Here is a 27,158-nt window from a genome sequence, read left to right as displayed (position 1 = left end):
GGCCGAGGGAGCCGGCTTATAGCTTCCAGGTCATGTGGCCAGCATGACAAAGCCGCTTCTGGCAAACCAGAGCAGCACATGGAAATGCCGTTTACCTTCCCGCTGTAGCGGTTCCTATTTATCTACTTGCATTTTGACATGCTTTCGAACTGCTAGGTTGGCAGGAGCTGGGACCAAGCAACGGGAGCTCACCCCGTCACAGGGATTCAAACCGCCGACCTTCTGATCAGCAAGCCCTAGGCTCAGTGGTTTAACCACAGCGCCACCTGGGTCCCCCATGCCCATACCCTCATACAAATCTCTGATGAAAACAGGGGTGTCCTCTTCCGTATTATAATAATATCATTATTTATACCCTGCCCGTCTGACTGGGTTGCCCCAGTCACTCTGGGCAGCTTTCAACATATTTAAAAGCATAATAAAACATGAATCATTTTTTTAAATTGAAGAAAACCTTCCCTTTACTGGGCTGCCTTCAGGTGTCTTCCAAAGGTTGCATAGTTCCTTAACCTGGGGGTCACATAGCTCCATGCCCTCCAACATTTCTCCAATGAAAATAGGAATGTCCTAAGGTAAATGAGGACATTCTGGGATCAAATCAGAAACTGGGATGGCTTTTGTAGATCCGGGACTGTCCCTGGAAAATAGGGGAAATAGGGACACTTGGAGGGCCTGCATGCCCAGTGTAAAGTTTTAATAATATATAGTATACTTGTGCCAGATTGTTGTTGTTTAGTCATTTAGTCGTGTCCGACTCTTCGTGACCCCATGGACCAGAGCAGGGAAACAATATTTAGTGGCCTTCTCAAGAAGTTGGGAGTGGAGACGCAAGTCAATACACAGCTCCAAATTGTCCCTATTCAGGCCTTGGCAGAAGGCCAATGCTCTATACAGCACGTGTCAGAAGCATCTGTCTCTCAAACCATCTTCTAAAGGACACTCCCTTGCTGCTTAGCAGCTTTCCCTCTCAGTACTTGAGTGAATGTGTGTGTGTTCCAGGCCTATTACAGTACACAGCAATTTAAGCTTAACTGTTGTTGGTTTTTTTGCAGATTTGTGTGACAAAGCATGGACTGAAATATTTCAGCCTGTGATAAGTGATACTTGGAAGCACTTTCATCCGACCGTCACTTTTGCCAGGTCGTGTATTGCGGTCCAGCATGCTGTAAACCTTAGCTTTCAGTTACGCCATCTCTTTTTCAATTATACCAACCCCAGCATATAATTACATACCCTCCAAAATTTCTCCAATGAAAATGGGGGTGTCCTATTCCATAGTACTACTAGTAGTAGTCATAGAATCATAGAATCATAGAGTTGGAAGAGACCACAAGGGCCACCCAGTCCAACTCCCTGCCAAGCAGGAAACACCATCAAAGCATTCCTGACATATGCCTGTCAAGCCTCTGCTTAAAGACCTCCAAAGAAGGAGACTCCACCACACTCCTTGGTAGCAAATTCCACTGCCGAACACCTCTTACTGTCAGGACGTTCTTCCTAATGTTTAGGTGGAATCTTCTTTCTTGTAGCTTGAATCCATTGCTCCGTGTCCACTTCTCTGGAGCAGCAGAAAACAACCTTTCACCCTCTTCTATATGACATCCTTTTATATATTTGAACATGGCTATCATATCACCCATTAACCTTCTCTTCTCCAGGCTAAACATACCCAGCTCTCTAAGCCGTTCCCCATAAGGCATCGTTTCCAGGCCTTTGACCATTTTGGTTGCCCTCCTCTGGACACGTTCCAGCTTGTCAGTATCCTTCTTGAACTGTGGTGCCCAGAACTGGACACAGTACTCCAGGTGAGGTCTGACCAGAGCAGAATACAGAGGTACTATTACTTCCCTTGATCTAGATGCTATACTCCTATTGATGCAGCCCAGAATTGCATTGGCTTTTTTAGCTGCTGCATCACACTGTTGACTCATGTCAGGTTTGTGGTCTACCAAGACTCCTAGATCCTTTTCGCACATACTGCTCTCAAGCCAGGTGTCACTATAGTACTACTATTACTATTACTACTACTAATATTTATACCCCACCCATCTGACTGGCTTGCTGCAGCCACTCTAGGTGGCTTCCAACATATACGTATAAAAACATAATAAAAGATAATAACATATTAAACACTTCCCTACACAGGGCTACCTTCAGATGTTGTCTATAGTTACTTATCTACTTGGCTGCCTCAGGGGTCGCATAACTCCGTACCTTCTAACATTTCTCCAATGAAAATAGGGAAGTCCTAAGGAAAAGTGGGACATTCCAGGATCAAATCAGAAACCGGGACGGCTTCTGTAAATCTGGGACTGTCCCTGGAAAATAGGGACACTTGGAGAGTCTGTAATTAATAAACCAAAATTATGTAAGGGCCTGTGCTGCATACAAGAGAAAGGTCAGTGACAGTATTCTAGGGACATTTGGGCAGGGAAATGTGAAGCTCTGCGCCAAATTTTATGATGTAAAGAAGGAGGTCTTTTTAAAAAAGAGAGACTGAGAGATGTCACCGGCAAAGCCAATAGCATTAAAAGAATGTTTTAAACAGAAAGCAAGAAAATAAACGGAGAACCTGCCAGACTCCGTAGCAAACTCAAGCACCCTCTCACTAAAAGATGAGGGAGAAATTTGGTTCGCTTCACACTGAAAGGCAGACCTGTTGAATTCACACTTTGTGAAGAAGTGCAAACCAAACAATATGTGAAGCTTAACCCAAGGCATCCTTCAAAAGTCACACCTTGAAAGACCCAGGTGGGATGTATCTAATTATTTGTCAATAATGGTTGCATAATGAGAATGAATTTATTGTCAGTTGCTCTGCTGCAGTTACGAAAGGCTTTTATTTATGATATATATGAGTGTTCCACATTGCAGTATAACTGCTGCAACAGTGAGATGAGAACTGCAAGTGGTTAGATGTGACCTTAAATGCTTGGTGTCTACAACAATGACCACATATGTGCTACACATTTAAAGTAGTATCACACCACTTCAAGCAGTCGTCGCTTTCTCCAAAGCAGGGGTCGGCAACCTAAGACCCATGGGCCACAAGCGGCCCACAGGGGTCATTTAAGAGGCCCACGAGCTGCCCCCGAACTGAGCCACCCGCTTGGTGAGTCCCTGCGTGCTGCGCTAAACCGGCACAGCGCAGCATGGGGAGTTGCATCCGCAGTGCCGGAAATCGCGCTTGTGCCAACACAGGTGCCGGAAATCACGGGCGTGGGCGCGCGATCCAGCCCACGGAGGGATCCTCGCTGGAGTGAACCAGCCCAGGCAAGGTAAACCTTGCTGATCCCTGCTCCAAAGAATCCTGGGGAACTGTAGTTTGTTAAGGGTGCTGAAAATTATTTGGGGATCCGCAGAGTTCACTGAGGAGAAGGAATGGTTGTTAAACCACTCTGGAAACTGTAGCTCTCTGAGGAGCATAGGGGGTCTCCTAATGACTCTCGGCACCCCTAACTACAGTTCCCCATACTCTTTGCAGAAACCCCCGACTGATTAAAGTGGAACGATAGTGCTTTAAACGTATAGTGCAGATGGGGAGCTACATCTGCTAAGTGTCCTTAAAGAGAAGCTAAATTAGGTTACAGCATTCATAATCTATTGCGTTAAACAAATGACATAAAAGCACTGTGAACACCTTGCAGCCAACAAAAGGGGTTTTTTAAGTAGAGCTTGGGTGGCCATCTGTCATGCATGCTTTATCTGAGATTCCTGCACTGCAAGGGGTTCGACTAGATGGCCCTCGGGGTCCCTTCCAACTCTACAATTCTATTAAAACATTTCACAACTTTACAGACTGTTATGTACTGAGCTGAATCCTAGAACAATAGGATTCAGAAACAGCGGGAGCTACCCAATCCAACTCCAGGTGGAAGTGAATCCGCAACCTGATTGGCCTGCTGGAGCAGCCAATCAGGCGGCGGGCAGAAGTGAATCTGCTACCTGATTGGCCTGTAGGAGCAGCCAATCAGGCTGCAGGCAGAAGTCAATCCACAATATAATTGGCCCACAGGTGTAGCCCTGAAGTAGCCAATCACGCAAGGCCCATTGTGTAAATAATGTATATAAGCAGATGGTTTTGGGAAAAGAGCCATTCTTCTTCTCCTCTTCTCCTTGATGACTATGAGCTGAATAAAGAGCATGAAATTCACTCTCGACTCCGAGTACATTTCACTGGCGACGAGGGTGGGATCCTGCTGAGCTGACCGCCACCACGCACTGCACCGCAGCACCGCCACCTGCTGCACCGCTGCATCGCACCGTGCATCCAGGCTTCAGCTCCAGGACCCAAGGAACCCAGAATGGCAACCGACAGCAGCTTCTCGCCATTCAAACCAGCATCAGGAGACTGGGAAGGGTACGCTGCCCGTTTCAACTTCCTCCTGCAAGCGAAAGAAGTCACCAACGATGCCATGAAGAGGGCGACATTCTTCAGCGTCTGTGGAGAGGAGACGTTTGAAATCGCCCGGGCTCTCCTTGCACCTAGAGATGTCGCTACCGTCTCGTACAAAACAATAATGGAACGGCTGAAGGAGCACTTCTCACCACAGCCCTCGGTGGTAGCTTGCCGAAATGCCTTCTACGCAAAGCGGCAAGCCCCGGGGGAAACCATAACTGGGTTTGTGACCTCCCTCCGCCAAGCCGCCCGGCTATGCAACTTCTCAGAGTTGGAGAACATGCTTCGTGACCGCCTCGTCGGTGGCCTGAGGGACGAGATGTTGCAACGACGCCTCTACGCCAAAAAAGACCTCACGTTCCAGATTGCTCTGGAGGAAGCCCTGGCAACCGAAGCCGCCGAGAGGTCAACGCAAGAGGCACGACCGGCCCCGCCATCCCAACCGAGGGTCTACCACGAAGACCTCACCGACGAATCCGAATCTGACAGGGAGGAAGTACACCGAGTACAGCGGCGCACTCAAGCAGCACACACACCACAGCAGCCTCGACGAGAAGGAGGGAACTGTGCAAGCTGCGGGGAGAACCACGAGAGGAGGACCTGTCGTTTCCGCAACGCAGAGTGCAGGCAGTGCAGAAAATTGGGACACATCGCCCGGGTGTGTCGGGCTCGACTCACCCGTCGACAAGCATCAGATGACCGACCCAGGAGCCCCAGGTCACATGGCACCATGCACCAAGGCAACTCGACGGAGATCACGGACTACCAGGTATTCCAGTTGCCCCATCCCAGCACAGAGAAAATTTATATAGAGGTACAGATAGAGGGAGCCCCATGCCGCATGGAGCTGGACACGGGTTCAACTCTATCCATAATCTCGGCCCGAACATTAAGGGAACTGTGCCCTAATGGGGGTCCCAAACTAAGGCCGGCCCCATTCACCCTCCGGGACTTCCAGAAACGTAAGGTCCCTACAATGGGGGTGGGGACCTTCAGGGTGCAATATCGAGGGCGAAAGCAACAATTGGACTTGCTGGTAGTTAAGGGCCCCTACGTTAGCTTACTGGGACTGGCATGGTTTGGACCTCTGGGGCTAGCCGTTACCGGGGTGAACCGCACTAGCTTACAAGTGGACGTGGACGCCATATGCAAAGAGTTTCCAGGGGTTTTCGATGGGGCATTGGGACGATATACAGGACCCCCCATTGCCCTACAGCTAGACCCCGCTGTACGACCCATCAGGCACAAGGCCCGCCGGGTCCCGTTCGCCCTGAAACCCCGCATAGACGAGGAATTGGACCGACTCGTGGAGCAAGGAGTGCTGGAGCCGGTGCCCAACGCCCCCTGGGAAACTCCAATTGTCACACCCGTCAAGCCTAACGGTTCGGTCCGCATCTGTGCAGACTACAAATGCACCATAAACAAGGCTCTCACGGCCCATGCATACCCAGTGCCAGTGGTCAGCCATGTCCTCGCCACCCTGGCTGGGTCAAAAATCTTTGGCAAACTGGACTTGGCCCAAGCGTATCAACAGTTGCCTGTGGACGAAGCCACAGCAGAGGCTCAGACGATTGTGACGCACAGAGGGGCATTCAGAGTAAAGCGGCTGCAATTTGGCGTTAGCGTGGCACCAGGCATATTCCAGAATCTAATGGTCTCTCTCCTTAAAGGGATTCCTGGCGTCACCCCCTTCTTCGATGATGTACTGATCGCCGGGCCCACACCAGAGGAATTTGAGGACCGCCTCCGCTCCGTCCTGCACCGTTTCCAGACGGCGGGCCTCAAGGTGAAGCGGGAAAAGTGTTTACTGGGAGTGCCGCAGGTGGACTTTCTGGGATTTAAGGTGGACGCAGAAGGGGTCCATCCAACCGGTGACAAGGTACGGGCCATTTGTGAGGCCCCAGCGCCCAAGAGCAAGCCCGAACTTCAGTCATTCTTGGGACTATTGAACTTTTACCATGCCTTTCTTCCGCATAAGGCAGCGGTAGCGGAGCCCCTACACAGACTCCTAGATAAAAGGGCCCCTTGGGTGTGGGGCCAGCGACAAAGGGCCGCATTCCAGGCAGTCAAGGACTTGCTCGTCTCGAACTCGGTCTTGGCACACTTCGACGAGAGGCTGCCAGTGGTGCTGGCATGCGACGCCTCTCCCTATGGCATCGGCGCTGTCCTGGGACACCAACTCCCAGATGGAAGAGAGGTGCCGGTGGCATACTTCTCCCAGACGCTTGCTGCAGCCGAACGAAACTACTCACAGATTGACAAGGAGGGTCTGGCAATCGTGAAGGGCGTAAAAAAATTCCATGATTTCTTGTACGGGCGGCCCTTTACCATAGTGACTGACCACAAGCCGTTGCTTGGCCTGTTTGCCCCCGAGAAGCAGACCCCCCAAGTGTTGTCTCCACGTGTCCTCAGGTGGTCAATTTTCCTTGCCGGCTACCAGTATGCACTAATCCACCGCCCTGGGAAGGCGATGGGCCACGCAGACGCCCTCAGCAGGCTACCACTACCAGAAACAGGCCCCGACCCAGCGCCTGCGCAAGAGGTTATGACCCTGGAGCTGCTTCCCGACCGACCCATTCAGGCACAAGAAGTTGCGCACCATTCCACAAAAGATAGGGTCATCTCCCGGGTCCTGGACTGGGTGTGGCGAGGATGGCCCAGCAGCAGCCCCGGGCCAGAATTCGCTGGCTACACAAACCGCAAACATGAACTGTCGGCCCACAAGGGGTGCTTGTTATGGGGAAGCAGGGTTGTTGTTCCCCAGCCCCTCCGCAAAAGGGTCCTCACAGCCCTACACGAGACACACCCAGGGGTAGTGAGGATGAAGGCCCTTGCCAGGAGTTATGTGTGGTGGCCGGGGATTGACAGAGAGATAGAGGCCTGGGTCCAACACTGCCAGACCTGCCAAGAATCCCGCCCGGATCCCCCAAGGGCCCCAGTCCAGCCCTGGGAGTCCGCCCGACATCCATGGTCACGCTTGCACGTGGACTTCGCTGGACCCTTCCAGGGAAAAACATTCTTCATAGTGGTGGATTCCTACACCAAATGGCTGGAGGTCGCACTGGTACCGTCTACTTCTACGGCGGCAGCCATCCGGGTACTACGTAAGCTTTTTGCAACCCACGGGCTCCCTGACACCCTCGTCTCGGACAATGGAACCGCATTCACGTCAGAGGAGTTCCAGACCTTCACAGCGCAGAACGCCATCCGCCACATCCGCTCAGCACCATTCCACCCTGCCACCAATGGCCAAGCGGAGCGCATGGTGCGGACCACCAAGGACAGCCTCCGCCGCATGACACAAGGGGACTGGGAATACCGCCTTGCCGCATTTCTTCTAGCACAGCACAGCACCCCAAGCACAACGACGGGCCGGAGCCCAGCTGAACTACTAATGGGCCGGCGCCTTGCAACTAGACTGGACCGACTTCACCCCGACAGAGCTCAGGATGAGGTAGTGGTGGGGAAAGGCAGGAACCCCCGGACATTTGTGGCCCAGGACGCAGTGTACGCAAAGAATTTTGGGGCAGGCCCAGCATGGGTACCCGCCACAGTCACCAAGGTGACCGGTCCCGTGTCGTACGAGGTACTAACGGAAGGGGGGCAATGTTGGCGCCGCCACTGCGACCAGCTACGGCGACGATTCCCAGGAGGAACCCGGGAGGAGAGCGGGACAGAGGGGTCCCAAGGGGACAGCAGGGCAGTGAGGCCTGTAGAGCGAGAGGGGTGGGCAGGGGAAGCAGAAGCAGAAGCAGTAGGCACAGAGGGGCGCCCCGAGGCTGGAAGGACACCGGAACCAGAGCCACAACCTAGTGGTTCAGTGGCGCCAGACCAGACAGCCCCGGCACAGCCAGCAGCCTCGGAACACGAGCCAGAACCAGAACCCCTGACCAAGGAACACCCCAGGCCACAACGCACACGGAGGCGGCCAGCAGACCTTGGGGACTACGAATGCAACTTCCCGGGCAGGACTGGAACTTAGAGGGGAGGGGTGTTATGTACTGAGCTGAATCCTAGAACAATAGGATTCAGAAACAGCGGGAGCTACCCAATCCAACTCCAGGTGGAAGTGAATCCGCAACCTGATTGGCCTGCTGGAGCAGCCAATCAGGCGGCGGGCAGAAGTGAATCTGCTACCTGATTGGCCTGTAGGAGCAGCCAATCAGGCTGCAGGCAGAAGTCAATCCACAATATAATTGGCCCACAGGTGTAGCCCTGAAGTAGCCAATCACGCAAGGCCCATTGTGTAAATAATGTATATAAGCAGATGGTTTTGGGAAAAGAGCCATTCTTCTTCTCCTCTTCTCCTTGATGACTATGAGCTGAATAAAGAGCATGAAATTCACTCTCGACTCCGAGTACATTTCACAGACCCTACTCCCAGCGGCGTCAGTACCCTTCTGGCTGCCCGGGGCGTCAAACCCGAAGGCACCCCACCGGGGGGCGTGGCGTCCGTCGAACACATGCATCATGACGCACGACACACGCATCGCACTACGGAGCGGGTTGCCGGGGGGCGGTGCTCCAGTGCCCAGATCCGAGGATCCCGATGCTAGAGTGGTGCCACCGGCAACCCGCTCCGTAGCTCGCTGACGCCCCTCACCACTCTGCCAGAGCGAACTATGGAGCAGGTTGCTGGCACCGCCGCTCTAGCATCAGGATCCTCGGATCCGGGTGCTGGAGTATCGCCGCTGGCAACCCGCTCCGTAGCTTTGTGCTTCTTCCTACTCAGGTGGAGGTGGAGCAGCGAGGGGCGTCAGCGGCTGCCGCTGACACTGCTCTCTGGCCCGCCCCTTGCCTCTGCCCCACCAGGAAGAAGCGAGGGGTGAGGCCAGAAACATCAGGGCCTCCGCGATGGCAGACGCGCCACCACCACGGTAGTGGCAGCCGTCGGTGGAGGTGGCGAGGGGGCGCCCGCTGCCCCCAACAGAGTGGAGCCCCCCAACCCCCTATTGCGACGCCCCTGCCTACTCCAATGTCCCTTCAATATTTCAGAGGCCTGAAAGTTCACCCTCAGTTTGGAAGAAACCAGATGGGAGAGGGGGCCAAACCTATCACACCCTGAAAAGGGCAACATGGGATGGATTCTTTGGCTGGTTAGAATACAGATTTCTCAAAAAAAAAAATAGATCACAAATTACTGCAGAAATGTGGAGAACTGAATTTAAGGCTGGGAAAATGAAGTTGACAGATCTTTCCCTTCCCTAGTGGCACACACAAACACACCAAAGCTGTGTCACTACATGCCACATTGTTCCAAGGTCTGCTGCAGCCTCAAGTCTGGCCAACATCTGTGCTTCTGAATTCCTTTCCAACATGCCACCTCGTTGCTCCAGCTACTTGCCAATAGTCCAGCCACAGAGAGCAAAAAGCAGCCATTCTCTGACCTAAGTGACCGACCAGCTGGTGCACATCATTGTCCTGTTTGCAGAAACTGCTTCCCCACCTGGCACCCAGGTCAAACTTGTTTATCCAATTTGTCTTCCATGGGCATTAACTGAAAGCTGGCATTCACCCACAGATTCCCCTCGATGCTGGCTGAACAATGGTATGCAGCAATTCAGTTTCAGCTGGTGGCAATCGAGCCAGGTGACCCATTCACCAGGAGCTGGCAGCTATCATTGGCACTGGGGCAAGGGAGGAGAGAAAAGGCAGCTGCTACAAGCAGGATTAATTGATGCATCAGCCTTTTGTCAGCCAACAGATGAAAAGGATTGGAGTCAACACTTCAAAAGCGACCCAGCGAGTGCAAAGGGTCTTTGAGAGCAATGAAGGCAGCACTTCTGTTGCCTGGAAGGGAATTGCCTGGCCTTGAGAGAGAGAGAGAGAGAGAGAGAGAGAGAGAGAGAGAGAGAGAGAGAGAGAGAGAGAGAGAGAGAGAGAGAGAGGAGCAGCAAGGATGGCTCTGTTAGTCTTGTGCAGAAACTTCCAGCCCATGAGTCTAATTAGGCACGGCACAGGTCTCAATTTGACCAACAAGGCAGTTTCCGACTATTTAGGCCCCTGTGCCTGGGTTTCCTCATCCCTGCAGTAAGGTGATGGCAAGAAAAGGCTATTCGTTTTTGCAAATAGCTAAGATTTTAAAGTTTCACTGCTAAGTTTTGGATATAGAGGGAATGCAGGGAAATTCCATCCTTAAGCCCTGATCAAGGATGAACAGTTATCTTTTAGGAAATGATGAGCCAATTTGCTCTCATACACAACAACCTGCAGTTAATAGGAAATGCACTAGTGCAAGAACTGCTGAAAAAGAAATGTAACATTTTTTTTTTCAGAGACACTTAATCCATGGAACAATTCAGAAGGAGAACAGATGGGGCCGGCTACTGTTAAACACGGAGCCATTTCCAAGAACATTTTGTTTGAACACTAAGTAGTTGCAAATGCAGAGAGCTGCTCTAGCTGTTAAATTGAGAAATGTGCATGTTTGGTTGATACTTCTGTGCATTCATGCTCTGGGTCATTCTCATGGCAAAGTTTATCGCTAACCATCTTTCTGGGAGGCTGGTGAGGAGAAAGGTATGCAGAGCTCAGAAGCAGGGTGCATGTTTTGCACAAAGACAATCCTAAAACATGGGTAGGCAAACTAAGGCCAGGGGGATCCAGCCCAGTTGGCTTCTGGATCCAGCCCGCGGACAGTCCGGGAATCGCCTCGTGGATCGGCATGGATCTGATCGTTCGGGTTGCGCCAGTGCACATGTTCGATGGTGCCTCCCCCCTCCCTGCTTCTCCCTGCCCTGCCTAGAGCCGAGAGGAAGGGGGCTGGGCTTTGTTGGTGCCAGCAGCAGCAGAGTTAGCGCTCAAGCGGCCACCATTGTAAGCAGGCTCAATTCGGCTTTGTTGCTCCCAGTTCCCTTCTGGAACCCTTTCGCACGCCACTCATCGTCCCGCCACCGCCAGCCCCTGCCACTCACAAGACACAGGTAAGCAGCCACTGGGGCTCGTCCGGTGCTGTGGAGAAGGGAAGGGGGAAGGCTTACCTGAGGAGAATGTGTCCTTTTATTAAAAATGCACCACTCAGTTATTTGTGGGAATTCATTCTACTTTTTCTTTTCAAAATATAGTCCGGCCCCCCACAAGCTCTGAGGGACAGTGGACTGGCCCCCTGCTGAAAAAAATTTGTCGACCCCTGTCCTAAAACATATTGAAGGGTGTTTCATGCTCCCCCACCCCACCCCTCTTTTGTTTTTACATTCTCGTCATTTTCTTCCTCCAAGGAGTTTAGGGTAGTCCACCATTTTATCCACATCAAGTTCTATCTTCTCTACAACCCTTTCATCTAGGATAGTCTGGAAAATAGTGACTGGGCCCCAAGTCCACCAGTGAGTTTGATGGGATTTGAACTTGGGTCTCCAGGTCCCAGTCCATGCATCCCCAAACTTCGGCCCTCCAGATGTTTTGGACTACAATTCCCATCATCCCTGACCACTGGTCCTGTTAGCTAGGGATCATGGGAGTTGTAGGCCAAAACATCTGGAGGGCCGCAGTTTGGGGATGCTTGTCCTAGTCCAAGATTCCAACCACTACACCACAACTGACCCTCCACTGCATGCTCCAGCATGCTAAGGTGGCCTGGCAGATGAAGTATTTCCCTAAAAATAGAAAATATGAAAATATGAAACACACTGCCTTAAGAAATGGGCACTTTGGTCATTCCGTCTCTTAGCTTTCCCATTTCCCAGTCATAAAAACAAAATAAAATCCCTGCTAGAGCAGGCCAATGGACTCATCTAGTCCAGCACCCATTCGCACAGTTGCCAGCCAGATGCCTGCAAGCAGAACCTGAGCATTATGGTACTCTTCCCATCTGAGTGAAAGTTGTCTTCATTCCTCATCTTAGGCCTCCATCCTTGCCAAACTGACAACCTTTCTTTCACTCAGAGAAGCTGGACTGCAAGCCATCCAGCTCCCTCAGCAACTGAGCATCCCATATGATTGTGGTAGCTCCACCAAACATAAGAACACAAGAAAACCCTGCTGTATCAGGCCAGTGGCCTGTTGAGCCCAGCATCCTGTTCTCACAGTAGCCAACCAGAAGCCTGTGAGAAACCCACAAAGCAGGGCCCAAGCACAAAAGGACTCTCCACTCCCATGACTTCCTGCAAGCTGGCATTCAGAAGCCTCTGAGCAGGGAGGCTGAGCACAAACCAATCAGTGTCACAGGATACCATACAGAAAGATTATAGGATATACATGCCACTTATTTCCCTTGCAAGAAAAACTGAAAGCAAAACTCTCCCCATATCTCAGTTACATTTGACAGGCCCACTGGGGTCAGGAGGTAGGTGCACAAATTGGTTTGGGGACGGAATCTGGTCTGCAGATCCCAACCATTCATTTACATTTTTAGCACAGATATATTCTTAGTGCCAAGGTTACAACGAAAGTGGCGAGATTAAGTACAGGGTTCCTTGGCTGAGTGCAGGAGACACAATTACGGAAGCAGCTGTAATGATCTCAGAAGCATAGCTAAGCAAAGCCATCCCTACCCCACTTGAATGTAAACTCAGCCCTCCTTGCATTGTCAGGTTTATACCAATTAGAGCTGGCAGTTCTGAGTGTCAGATGCAAGAGAACTCGCACTCCCCGCTTCACCCACTGTGCATCACACCGTTCCAGAGACATGAAGTGTGTGTGTGTGTGGTGGGGGGAGTAGCTGTGTGGGTGACATTTGCGAAAAGCTGGAATTCACCTGCCTACACAGCGTTGCAGGGAGGCGCCGAGAAAAACAGGAACGAGAGAGAAATCAAAAGAATGGGAAGTAAATGAGGTGGGAGAAATAAAAGCAGCATAAGATCAAACCCAGGGGGGAAATTGCACCGCTTTTAAAAAGAAAGAAAGAAAGAAAGAAAGAAAGAAAGAAAGAAAGAAAGAAAGAAAGAAAGAAAGAAAGAAAGAAAGAAAGAAAGGTGAAGCCGGCAATGAACAATATCAAGCTTCCTTATACAGAGCCAGACCATTGGCCAATCTTAGTTTCATTAAGAATTGATATGTTGGAGGTTAACATTGGCCAGGGGCGTCTTAGCCATAGAGGCTAGTGGTGTGGGGAACCACAGCGCCATGTTCTGGAGGGCGCCAGGGAAGAGGTGGAGATTGGACGCAGCACCTCCCGGCATCAGCTCTCTGCCCTCGTCCGCCTCCGCCATGCTGCGCTGCACCCGAAGCCTCCTCCCTGCTGGAGGAGCCGCCCTCCAGCCCCGGCAGCTGGGCCACCCTTGCCCGCCTCCACCATGCCACACGGCGTGGTGCCCAGAGCCTTTGTCACGCTGGAGCAGCTGCCCTCCAGCTGCTGCCCACCTGAAGGGAAACGGGGTGAGGGTGGGGGTGGGCGCCAGAGGGATCTGTGCACTACAGCGCCAGATAAGCTTAAGATGGCTCTGACTTCGGGAAGTAATAAGGACACTCAGAGCATCGTATGATAACATCCATATGTGAATTAGACCAATGGCAATTTGCAGTGGCCAAGTGCCCAGAAAATCCTGTCTTCTTAACACCAGATCAGCACTGTATGGAAGTCAGTTTCAGGAAAAAGCAAAAGACATATTTCACACAGAATTGTATTAAAGGTATATGATATCTGCGGAAAGAGGTTTTTCATGTTGTTGTTGTTGTTGTTGTTGTTGTTGCTGTTGCTTTGTCCCTCTTATGATTACTCACCTTGATGCATTTTATAGAACAGAGGTAACACTCTAAAATACTCAATATTCCCCGTCCCCCCAAAAAACGTAAAAATGACGCAGTTTATCACCTCAAACTGAAATGGACCCAAGTAGTGCAAATTGGGTAAAAAAATGGGAAACAGCCAGGAAGTAAATGCAATTGGAGTGATAAGCTGCTGGCTTTCAGATTTTAATTGTATGGCATTTTGCATTTGTTTTATACTATTGTATATTTTATTGTTGCAGTTTGTGTGACAAGCATTAAATAAATAAATAAATAAATAAATAAATAAATAAATAAATAGGTAGCAATCTAAGACAGGGCTAGTTCATCAGGTTCTCCTTCCCCGGTGCTTAGTTTTCTATGGAGGGAATTTTATTGCATGAGAGGTACATTCATTCATACAAATCAGAGACCCACAGCACCACCACCTTCTCCATGCAGTCTGAAGGTCTGCTTTGCATGCAGAAGGTCCCAGGTTCAATCCCTGACATCTCTAGGTAGGGCTGGGACCATCTCCTACCTGAAACCCTGAAAAGCTGCTGCCAGTCAGTGTAGACAATACTGAGCTAGATAGACCAATGGCCTGGCTCAGTTTCTAAGGCAGCTTCCTACGGGCAAACACCCGCAGTGCCGGATTTAGAGTGGTGTGGGCAGTTCTGCCACACAAGGTGCCACAGAGGCGAACAAAATTGAGAAGATCCATAATTGAGAAGATCCATTTGAGGATGCCATATTATGGCCTTGCACAGAATCACATTCCAAAAGATTACCGAGGTAAACCCTGATACAGGTTTGCCACCCCAGTGAGAACTAGGACCAAGCATCTGCTATGAGATCTGGAAACCCAAGATCGAGTTTTCATTTAGTCACCGGGTGGATCTGCATCAGTGGTGCACTTTGGGATTCAACATTTCAGCGGCGTCCCGTGGGCTGCCAAATTTTGGCACCTCCAAGGCTCTCACCTTCCTCTGTTGGTTGATGCTATGGTGCCCCCTCCTTGCTCAGTGCCCAGGGCAACCTATTGAAACAACAAAGCTGTTTGTGCTTCATGGCTTGGATCAGGTACCTTCCTAACGGGATCCAATCCTTCTTCAGTTCATAAACCAGGGTGAGTACGGTGCAAGGAAGAAGCAGAGCCGCAGCGGCCAGCGAAACCCTAACTCTGAATGTTATGGGTTTGGTATAATTAAAAAATATCACAACCCTAAATGCTGCAGTAATTTAGCTCCATCACATAATTAATTGAGTTAGCATTTATTTAGGCACCATAATACAGTTTTATCTGCTGGCTGAAGAAATGAAGGGAATTGAGCCAAAATGCATGCTACCATTAGGCTCTCGTAACGGGCATAGGAATTAACACTTTTGGGAAGCTAAAGGAGCCAGAAACGAAGCAGAGCTGTAGTGGGAGATAGGTGCCTGCAGGTTCCCATTCCAGGTATGGACTATGTCGTACAGTGGTACCTCGGGTTACAGACACTTCAGGTTACAGACTCCGCTAACCCAGAAATAGTACCTCGGGTTAAGAACTTTGCTTCAGGATGAGAACAGAAATCGTGCGGCGGCGGCACGGCGGCGGCGGGAGGCTCATTAGCTAAAGTGGTACCTCAGGTTAAGAACAGTTTCAGGTTAAGAACGGACCTCCAGAATGAATCAGTTCTTAACCAGAGGTACCACTGTACATTATTTCAGTGGTGGCTCTCCAGATGTTGCTGGACTGCAACTTCCATCAGCCACAGCTGGCATTGCCAATTGTCGTCAGCAGCAAAAGCAGTTCTAGTTCAACATCTGGAGGGCCACAATTTAAAGTAAAAAAAAAGTACCTAGGTGTTTGTTTGTTTGTTTTTAGTGGCAAATCATCATTTATACCCACCCTCCTGTTCTGTTCTGTTTACAATTACTCAAAGCAGCTTACAAAACAAATAAAAACACCCAGACACAAAAGGCTATATCGAGAACAATGAAGTCACATTACTCAATGTGCTGGCCTTAATCCTTGAAGGCTTGAACAACCAGGATACCTCAGACCCGGCTGTTAATATTCTTAGAAACTCCTCTGTGGGTGCCTCTAAAACAGGGGTGGGCTGACCACCAGTTTGGAGAGCCTGATCTGGGTACCCAAGCAATTTTTTTACCCCACCAGTTTTGGCAGCAATGGCAGAAAGAGGCGGGGAGAGTATCAATACACCACGGGGTGGGTAAAGCACAAGCACCCTTGATGGAGATGCAAAGACCATGACTTCACACAGCATTCTAAATGTTGTCAATTTGTTGTTATGGCATGCAATTGGCGGTGCTATTTTCAATTTTTTTCCTAATGATCCCTAGCAAATTTTCAGAGCTTCCCAAAATTCAGTTCCCCAAAGTTTGGGAAATGCAGTCCTGGGAAGTGCAGCTTGCCCAAATGCCCCCCCCCACTTGCCAATTTTCTACCATTCTCTGAGCATCATTCCATGGAAACCATTTCCAGTTTCTAGTTCTTGGAAAGAGAAGGAGCCCAACTTTACGCTAATTGCAGGGGCTGGTGAAAAAGAGGGAGAGCTTCATCTTTATTGCTCTGTTTGGCTGATGGCAAAATGAACACAGCCAAGAGACCCTCCTAGGCAGAGAGAGAACATTTATGAAATGTTCAAAATGTATAATAGAATAATGAGGACTCAAGTGTTTGGGTTATGTAAAAAGGTGCTGTAGGCGTACAAGCTTCGACTGAGGTGCACTAATTAAATCATGGATATTAGCATATCTCCCTTGAAGTGATAACTGAACCCTTCTGGGTTGTATTTTTTTTAACAGCCCTGAATTCCAATCCAGGGGCAGAGGCACTGGGAATATGCAGAGTTAATGAGAAAGCAAGACACTGGGCTCTTGCATGTTGGTGTCAAGCAGCCCAGGTCATGAAGCGCAAAGAAGAATCCAGCTTTAGGGGTATACTGCAGCGACACACACACACACACACACACACACACACACACACACACACACACACACACACCTGAAATGGTGGGTTTTTGGTTTTTTGTTTCAAAAAAGAAGCCACCTTCACCATTGGGGAGGACCATAGTTCAGTGGAAGATCATCTGCTTTATATGCAGAAGGTCCAAGTTTCACTACAGAGGATCCTAATCTAAAATCCTGGAGGGATTAACACACCAGGAGGGTCTTCCTCCTCCCATAGCCCCAGCCTCGATTCAAACAGGAATCAGGCATGGCTCTTGTCTCCCAGCTGCCCAGCCTGCAGCCTTGCTTATACCTTCTAATTCACACACACACACAACACTGCCCTTTTGTCTTTCTAACTACCAGGTAGTTGATGGAGAGGGCACCCACACATTTGCCTCTGGTGCTGAGCCACTTCCTTTATCACCTTCAGGACCCTTACTTAGGGCAGGAAGCTAGAAGAGTTGAATCCATGCTGGATCCAGAAATTAGAAGGGGGCGGCTTAGGCATAAAGCCTACCCTAAAGGTAAAGGTAAAGGGACCCCTGACCATTAGGTCCAGTCATGACCGACTCTGGGGTTGCACGCTCATCTCGAATTATAGGCCGAGGGAGCAGACGTATAGCTTCCCGGTCATGTGGTCAGCATGACAAAGCCGCTTCTGGCAAACCAGAGCAGCACATGGAAACGCCGTTTACCTTCCCGCTGTTATCTACTTGCATTTTGACGTGCTTTCGAACTGCTAGGGTGGCAGGAGCTGGGACCAAGCAACAGGAGCTCACCCCGTCACAGGGATTTGAACCGCCAACCTTCTGATCAGCAAGCCCTAGGCTCAGTGGTTTAACCCACAGCACCACCTGGAAAGCCTACCCTACCTCACACCAAATTCATAACTATATGCATTAACAAAACCCCGTAAAAACCCAGTAATGATGTAACTGTACCTAAGAGAGAATAAAGATTCTCCTTTATTTGGCAAACACATTTGGGGAAGGGCCATAGCTTTGTGGTACACTACAGCATCTGTCTTGCAAGGTCCCAGGTTCAATCCCCAGCATTTCCAGCTCAGGCTAGAAATGTCTCCTGCCTGAAACCCGGAGAGATGCTGCTGGTTAGTGTAGACCAGGCACCCCCAAACTTCGGCCCTCCAGATGTTTTGGACTACAATTCCCATCTTCCCCGACCACTGGTCCTCTTAGCTAGGGATCATGGGAGTTGTAGGCCAAAACATCTGGTGGGCCGCAGTTTGGGGATGCCTGAGTTAGATGAACTCATAGCCTGACTCAGTTATAAAGCGGTTTCCTACATTCACCATATGGGGGAAGGGCCACAGCTCTTTGCAAAGAGCATCGGCTTTGGATGCAAAAGGCCCCAGGTTCAATCCTCAGCATCCCCAGCTAGGACTAAGAATATCTCTGGAGAGCTGTTGCCAGCCAGTATGGACCAATGGTCTGACTCTGTAGAGGGCAATTTTCTATGTCCCTACTAGGTCCATGGATATTTTTCACCGATATTTTGTTCAAAACTTGAAATGCCAAGTTCACCTTGAAAATTTTACTTTAGAAGAGAACTCTCGCCCCCACCGCCCCTGCCAGTGAACCAGCTGGTCAGGTAATGACTCATCCCCTCTCAGGTGAGAAGGACAACTCATTTATTGGGATAAAATATTTATCTACTGTTTTTCAGCCCTGTACCAAACCTGCAAAATGACTCGAAGATAATAAAACAAAATCAATGGAAAATCGATTTTCTTTTTTAAAAGAAGAAGAAAGAACTAAAAGCAGCGGGAGTGTGGGGAGGGGAGGAGACTCTGAAGTCCAGGCAACAAACAAAAATAAGCCTTTTGAGATTGGACCAAAGGTCTATTTTAGTCTAGGCTTATTTAAAACTATAAAGCATGGGTCACTGACCTTTTCGGACCAGTGGACACAGTTGGAATTTTGCTGTGGGCTCCATTCCAAAATGGCTGTCATGAAGGTGTCGCATTACACAAAATGGCATGTGGGAGAGGGCAAACCACTGCAGACAGGAAGTGAGCAGGAAATGCAAGCACTCTCTCACGCACTGTGGATTGCTAAAGTTTATTTACGGAGACCTTCCACTAGTGCCAGAGGAGGTCCTGAGAAGCACACACATGGCCTCCAACATTTATCCGATGAAACAGGGATGCCCTGTTCCATTATTATTATTATCTAACTGGCTTACCCCAGCCTCTCTGGACAGCTTTCAACATACAGTAGTATGTTGAACACAATCGGTTTATGAACACAATTGGTTCCGGAAGTCTGTTCATAAGGTTGGGGGTGCAGTTTTCAAAGCATAAAAGCCAGTTACACAAATATTAAAATATAAACATCCAGAATTAGGTAAAGGTAAAGGGACCCCTGACCATTAGGTCCAGTCGTGACCGACTCTGGGGTTGCGCGCTCATCTTGCATTATTGGCCGAGGGAGCCGACGTATAGCTTCCAGGTCATGTGGCCAGCATGACAAAGCCGCTTCTGGCAAACCAGAGCAGCACATGGAAATGCCGTTTACCTTCCCGCTGTAGCGGTTCCTATTTATCTACTTGCATTTTATCTACGTGCTTTCGAACTGCTAGGTTGGCAGGAGCTGGGACCAAGCAACGGGAGCTCACCCCGTCACAGGGATTCGAACCGCCGACCTTCTGATCAGCAAGCCCTAGGCTCAGTGGTTTAACCACAGCGCCACCTGGGTCCCTTAAATTACGAGAACGATGGCCCGTACAGGGATCGAACCCGCGACCTTGGCGTTATCAGCACCAGTTGCACAAATATTATCAGCACCAGTTACACGAATATTAAAATATAAACATCCAGAATTAAAATACACCAAAAAATAGCACTTTAAAACAGGCTCCCTCAACCTCGGCCCTCCAGATGTTTTGAGACTACAATTCCCATCATCCCTGACCACTGTTCCTGTTAGCTAGGGATCGTGGGAGTTGTAGGCCAAAACATCTGGAGGCCCGCAGGTTGGGGGTGCCTGGCTGAGAAGCTTATTTTGGCATCAAGTGATACATCAGTTATTTATATGCTGCTGATGACGATAATGGTACACTCCTTCTTAGACACCTATTTTGGCATTAAGTGGTACATACAACAACAAACAACAACAACGCTGGACTCCAACTCCCAGCAGACCCAGCCAACATGGCCAAAGGTCAAAGAAGATGGGAATTGTAGTCCAAAACATCTGGTGGGCACTACATTAGCTACCCCTGGGAAAGATCTGTGAGAAAGGCTATGGTGTTTCTAGAAGCCTGGGGTTCACTTTTCCTGCCCTTTTCGAGATCTGCCTGATGCTTTCAACCTCTTGATGCGAAAAGGAGAAGCAAAAATTGCTGGTGTATTTTAAGCATGAGTCTCAATGCAGGACTAGATTGGAGCATTAAATAATAAGAGAAACTGGAGATGCATCAGCTTCAGCATTTAAAACCACAAAGGAAAACTATGATGGAGCTAAAAATAGAACTGCAGCACATCTGGTGCATGAAGGCACATTTGCTACCCTTCCACCTCCCGCTGCCCCCAAAAAGAAAAGAATAAATGCTGAACTTCTAGCAGATATACACCATGCATTTAAAACTCACGAATCCCCCTGCAAAGGAATCCTGGGAACTGTAGTTCATTAAGGGGGCTCAGAACTGTAGCTCTGTGAGGGGAAACTACAGTGCCCAGGATTATCTGGGGGAAGTCATGTGCTTTAATGTGCATCGATTGTGCTTTATATTATATGGTGTGGATCTGCCCTTCAAAACGAATGATTATCCAAATCTCTCTTCCGAGTTCCGTACAGCTTTCTAAAGATTTTGTTCAAGGGGCTATAACTGACTCAAGAATTAGAAGTTGGAGAGAGAGAGAGAGAGAGAGAGAGAGAGAGAGAGAGAGAGAGAGAGAGAGAGAGAGAGAGAGAGAGTGTGTTACCGCTCTCTCTGTGGCTCTTTAAGAAAACATATCTGCACCCGGAAACTTCCCATGCCATGAACTAGGAAAGAGGACTGCAGGCTGGAAGCAGAAGTGGATGAGGCCACAATGTAAACAGATCAGCCTCTACACACAATTGCAAGAATAATTATCAGAGGTCAAGTATAGCTACGGTAGGCAAAACTACTCATGATGGGAGTATGAGGTAGGGCTGTGCCCTGATCAGAGGATGTGACCCAGGAAGAAGTCTAAGGTTGGCCCCCAGGCCATTGGTGGTACGTCCCATTCTGCTGCTTGGGGTAAGAAGAGAAGTGCCGCCCTGGCCTTCTGTTGGGTCTGCTGCTGCCAGCACCATACCTGCCACTCCCACCATCTGCACTGCCACCGCACCCTACACCACATGATCTGCTGCATCTACTGCTTGCAGAGAAACATCACTGCCATCAGCGCCAATTTGGGGCAAGATCACACCAATTTGGGATGCGATCTCACCCGAAATGGACACGATCTCATCCAAAATTGGCGCTGGCTTCTCCACCACTGGCGGAGGTGGCAAGGCAAATCACGGGGAGCTGCCTCGGGGGTCTTCTGTCACCTGAGGCAGTAACCTCACCCTACCCAATGGCTGGGCCAGCCCTGCCTGAGGTCATCTATCCCTGGGGTAGACCAACAGTGGACTGGATGGACCAATTCTCTAAACTCAGTACAGTGGTACCTCCGTTTGCAAACTTAATTCATTCCAGAAGTCCGTTCTTACACCGAAAGCATTCTTAAACCAAGACGTCCTTTCCCCAATGAGGCTTCTCGTCGCCAGTGCTCTTCCACCATTCGGATTCTGTTCATCTTCTAGGGCAAAGTTCGGTATCCGGAACACCTACTTCCGGTTTTGCAGAGTGTGTTGCCCAAAGCGTTCATTAACTGGACTGTTCTTAAATTATAATAATTATAATAATTATAATTATTTGTACCCCACCCATCTGGCTGAGTCTCCTCAGCCACTCTGGGTGGCTCCCAGTTGAGTGTTAAAACAATACAGCATTAAATATTAAAAACTTCCCTAAACAGGGCTGCCTTCTTTTAAAAATAGGACAGCTGCTTATTTCCTTGACATCTGATGGAAGGGCATTCCACAGGGTGCAACTACTGAGAAGGCCCTCTGTCTGGTTAGAGTTAGACCAAGGTACCACTGTATAAGGTAGCTTCCCGTGGATCTCTTTCCTGCCCAGACCAAGGCAGTTTAAAATGGAAGGCACCAGTGGCACTTCGCAGGAATCAATGACTCCAAGAGCACCTCACACTCTGCTCTACCTCACATGGAACTGTAGAGTTGGAAGTTGCAAGCATCATCGAGTCCAACCCCCTGCATTGCAATGCAGGAATCCGAAGGACAATCTAGTCCAGAATCCTGTTCTCACAGTGGTCAAACAGATACCTGTGAGAAGCCCAAGAGCAGGACCTGAGAGCAGTGCTCTTGCCACTTGCGATTCCCAGCAACTGACATTCAGAGGCCTCCCACTGTGGAGACAGAATATAGCCATTGATGGCCTTAGCTTCCACAGGAGGAGGTCTCACCAGACGGCACTTTGCTAAGGACTCCCCCCTCAAAGCTGCAGCCTGGCCTTCTCTTCCCGGCTTTTTAGGTTCCGTGGCAGAATCTATTCATTTTCTTCCCATGCCAGGTACAGAGTCGATATATTGAAGAAAACAAAACATCTTGACGCACACATCTGAAGTAAAGGGCAAGAGGCACACGCGCGCGCACACACACACGCACACACGCAAAGCTATTGCCAAAATGGAACTCTAGAATAAAAAACACTCTCCCTCAACCTGTGTTAAGCACTTGGGGTTGCAATTATGCCAAAAATTGAGGTCATTGATGGAAGGGCTGGGTATTTACATAGAGCCAGTGCCTGTGCAGCTGTGCAGAGCTGCCTGGGGGCATGCAAGATTGCCGTCAAACCATCATGGCAAAGGTCACGAGAAACACTTGAGCGGAGCTTTAAGTGGGAGCCCAGGAGCTGGGCTGTATAAAACCATCCTCTCCTTCTCTGCTCTGAAGGGGAAGAAAAACACCAGCAAGAATGAAAAGGAAGGATTGAAAGCAGCCAAGGACAAAAGCTGGAGGGTTTCTTCACTGCTTTCAACAGCAAAGAATGAATATATGAATGAACATACAAAGCTGTTTGATATGGAGGCCTGATCCACATGTGCAGCAGGAGCAGGTGGTAACATGGACTGTGCCATTTCATATTTCAAGTGGGGGGGGGGAATCAAATCTCTGAATGCTCATCCGTGTAAATAAAGGGCTGTGCAATCAGAAAATTAGTCCAATAGGAAGTCGGATGGGATTAGGAATGAACAAATCTGTTTTAAGAATACCAGCAACTGGTATTCAGAAGCATTGCTGCCTCTAGTTATGGAGGCAGGGCTCAGCCAAAAATGTTGATTCCCCCCCCCTCAGTTTCTCATTTTTCCAATCTTAAATTCGGTTCTCCAGATTTCTGTATCAGCTCAATATATACATCTTCTTCCACTTCTCTGTAACTGAGGGTGTACAGAGAATGGGACAGTACTGAATATGTGGTAGACGTTTTGGATAGAAGTATTCAACAAAATAAGTCTCATACAAAACACTTCATGGTTCATCCCAGTTTGCTTTATTGCCTGTTTTCCACCGACAGCAAAAGGAGTCACATTCAAAAGAACTAATCAGATTTCTACTTGTGGCAGCCCCACTGCTGGTGGAACAACACTGGCAAAATTTAGCAAACTTGCAACTTTCCTTATGGAGACAAAAGTTATGGACTGTGGCACTAAAGGAGAAAGTTACAAAATATATGAAAGTTCTAAACTCAAGACACAAACAATATTATGGAAATGTTGTTTCCTTTAATTACTTTCCCATCCGCCAAACCAAAATCAAAGTGCTGGTTTTGACCTATAAAACCTTAAACGGCTCAGGATTGCAATACCTCAAGGACCGTATCTCCCCATATAAACCAACCTGGGTTCTCCATTTATCATCTGAGGCCCTTCTTTGTGTGCCTCCTCCACGAGAAGTCTGGAGGGTGGCAACACAAGAATGGGCCTTTTCTGCGATGGCTCCCTGTTTGTGGAATGCTCTCCCCAGGAAGACACATCTAGTGCCTTCAGTACATATCTTTAGGCACCAAGCAAAAACAGCCCTATCCTCCCATGCCTCTGGCTAACTAAACTATCTTTTTAAACTGAGGTGGAGGTCCACTGTTTGCTAATCTGCCTCAGGCAGCAGAATGCCTTGGCCCAGTCTTGTACATGTACCATTCATACACCCCATACGATGCCTATAAAATGTGGTGAATATCAGGGCTTTACCCAAAACATTCACGTGAGATTATATTTTGGTGCATTAAACAGCAGAGCTGGAAAGGGGGACACAAAGCATTATGCAGTCCCTTGCTTACCTTTATCACTGTCTGGGCCGCAGCTGTTTTCACACTGTTTCTCTCCCTTTTTGATATAGTTTATTTTCTTATTTACCACCTACGTACATGGATCTTCAGTTGTGCTAACATTCACTGCTGTCAGATTTATATGAGGCAGTTTATCCTTTATTTACAAGGCAAGTCTTTTAATTTAGACTGCATTTAGCTGAATGCCCAAGGGTATCTCTCAGCCTTTTAGAAAGAGGGGAGGAGGCTGGGATTTTGCTTCCCAAAGCTCCTAAACAAGCCAAAAATTTGTCAATGAGAACATCTCTTCCTTTATAGCAAGGGGGAAGGAAGCTGTGATCCTCTAGAACAGGCATCCCCAAACTTTGGCCCTCCAGATGTTTTGGACTACAATTCCCATCATCCCTGACCACTGGTCCTGTTAGCTAGGGATCATGGGAGTTGTAGGCCAAAACATCTGGAGGGCCACAGTTTGGGGATGCCTGCTCTAGAAGTTGCTGGACTTCAACTCCCATCAGCCTGAGCTAGCTACCATGGTCAGCAACGATGGAAGTTGTAGTGCAACAGCAGATGGAAACTTTATTGAAATATGATTTAAGTTCCTGGAATATGTCATAAAGAAGAAAATAGCATACATTCCATCCTCCTACAACATTGTGGACACATGCAGAATCATTTTTATTACCTGCCTTTCACCAGAAGGTGACAGGGTATGTCACAGCAATGTAAAAACCCAGCAGCCGAACTCCATCTTTGTCACTAGTTGCTGGAACTCAAGTAATTGCAGTTTGAAATTACTTTTGGGGAATGTCTGGCTGGTCAGGGGATCTGCTAAAGCCTTACTTCCCCAGCATCCTGCTCCCACAGTGCCCACTCAGATGCCTCTGGGAAGCAGGCTGTGGTGCCCAATAGCTCTCTCCTGCTATAGTTACTGGTATTCAGTGACACACAACCTCAGAGAACAGAGGTACCAAATAGCCATTACGGCTGATTGCCATGGATAGACGCTTCAACTTCCTCACTTTAAAAGCACAATCAGAAGAGGAAACACAGGCAGCTGCTCTTCCAAGCATAGATCCTCCCCACCTGACTTTTAGAAGACATCTGAAGGCAACTCTGTATCGGGAAAATTTTAATGTCTAATGTTTTACAAAAAAAAATGTTTATGTGTTCTAAGCCGCCCAGGGTGGCTGGGGATACCCACCCAGATGGGTGGGATATAAATAATAAAATTGTTGTTATGGTTGTTGTTGCTACTCCACAAGTCTCCATTAATGCCACAATTCCATAACAAGCTCAAAGTCGTTGTTGTTCAAAGACCCATGCTCCACAATTGGACCATCCACTATTACCCATTTTGAAAAGCTTCTTTGCCACAAGATTTTTAACCTTCATAATTACCATACAGCTAGAGTTGCCAATAGAGGACAGGACTTCTGTGCCTTTAATTGCCCTGCTCTCTTTTGAGTCTGGAAACCTTAAAGAGAAACCAGCAGACCCTTTGCTTGGAAATTAAACAAAGGGTCTGCTGGTTTCTCTTTAAGGTTTCCAGACTCAAAAGAGAGCAGGGCAATTAAAGGCACAGAAGTCCTGTCCTCTATTGAGTCTGGCAACCCTACATACAGCCATGTTGAGATTCAAGATGTGTGAATATTACACACACACACACTTCAGCCATTTCAGCTTAGTCTGATTCAGCTCCAGTTTAGACGGAGCCCAAAGTTATCTACAGTATTGTCATTTATTTGCACATTTATAAACTGCTTCACAGTCCAAAGCAACAAAAGCAGTCTGAAATAAGATAAGCTAAAATGCAAAAGATATCGAGTCAATAAACTAAAAACAGTGACACCATTAAACAGTTGATATTCCATAAAATGACTGGGTCATACTTCAGGGAAAACCTTCTTAAGCAAAAACATATTCAGCCACTACCTGAATATCAAGATGCCATCAATAATCTAATTACAGCAGGGAACCCATTCCAGAGGGCTGGAGCTACAACTCTAAAAGCCTGGATTCTAGGACAAACTAAGCACACATCATTACCCTATCTGAAGATTGCAGCTGGGATATATGGTGTGAGGTCCCTTAGGTCAGTGGTCCTCAACCTTGGGCCTCCAGATGTTTTTGGCCTACAACTCCCATGATCCCTAGCTAGCAGGACCAGTGGTCAGGGATGATTGGAATTGTAGTCTCAAAACATCTGGAGGCCCAAGGTTGAGGACCACTGCCTTAGGTAACCTGTTCCTGAGCTGCTTAAGGTTTAAATGGAGCATATCAGTAGCCAGTTGTCAGTAGCTCCCTCAGCAGAGGTGTTTTATGGTGTTGAGGTGATGCTCAAGTCAACAACCCAACTGTGGCATTCTGCGCCAGCTGCAGCTACCAGGTCAACCCCAAGGGAAGTCCCAGATGGAGCACATTGCAGCAATCTAATCTCAATGTTACCAAAGCCTAGCCCTCAGTTACCAACCTATGTGGGGGGCACAGCAGAGGAAATGACAGCCATTTTTACTTATTTATTTAGGTTACTTCTATACCTTTGAACAGAACACAAGATGGTTTACAACAGAAACAGGTAGATAAGGATACATAAAATCCATTAAAAAACACACACTCCATTAGAAATGCACAACAGCAAATCAGTGAAGGACAATTATTAAAGCAATCAGGTCGCTCTTCCTCCAAATTAACCGCTGCTGAAAAATATGTGCTGTGTGCAGGATTCCTGCATTACAGGGGATTGGAATAGATGACTCTTGGGGCTCCTTCCCAACTC

At 48.6% G+C, this 27,158-nt stretch overlaps 2 protein-coding genes across 7 annotated transcripts in view; one reads left to right on the top strand and one right to left on the bottom strand.

Moving 5' to 3' along the window:
- Nucleotides 1-27,158, bottom strand: part of DLG2 (discs large MAGUK scaffold protein 2) — an 863,264-nt gene that overhangs the window by 450,893 nt on the left and 385,213 nt on the right. The gene's annotated exons all lie outside the window — the stretch shown is intronic.
- On the top strand, nt 3,922-6,176 carry LOC132592020 (uncharacterized). Its single transcript, XM_060273907.1, has 2 exons — nt 3,922-5,168; nt 6,070-6,176. The coding sequence occupies exons 1-2, from the start codon at nt 4,305-4,307 to the stop codon at nt 6,106-6,108; spliced, it is 903 nt and encodes a 300-aa protein (XP_060129890.1). The 5' UTR covers nt 3,922-4,304; the 3' UTR covers nt 6,109-6,176.

Source organism: Zootoca vivipara, chromosome 4, assembly GCF_963506605.1.
Source record: "Zootoca vivipara chromosome 4, rZooViv1.1, whole genome shotgun sequence".
Classification (NCBI taxonomy): Eukaryota; Metazoa; Chordata; class Lepidosauria; order Squamata; family Lacertidae; genus Zootoca; species Zootoca vivipara.
Note: the sequence above shows the minus strand (reverse complement) of the source record. Positions and strands in the feature narration are given on the sequence as shown.

What these genes read in the sequence shown, in the direction of transcription:
- LOC132592020 (XM_060273907.1), top strand. Translation starts at nt 4,305, where the DNA reads ATGGCAACCGACAGCAGCTTCTCGCCATTCAAACCAGCATCAGGAGAC. An exon ending in CGGAGATCACGGACTACCAG is followed by an intron (nt 5,169 to 6,069) that starts GTATTCCAGTTG and finishes CTCTCCTTAAAG; the next exon opens with GGATTCCTGGCGTCACCCCC.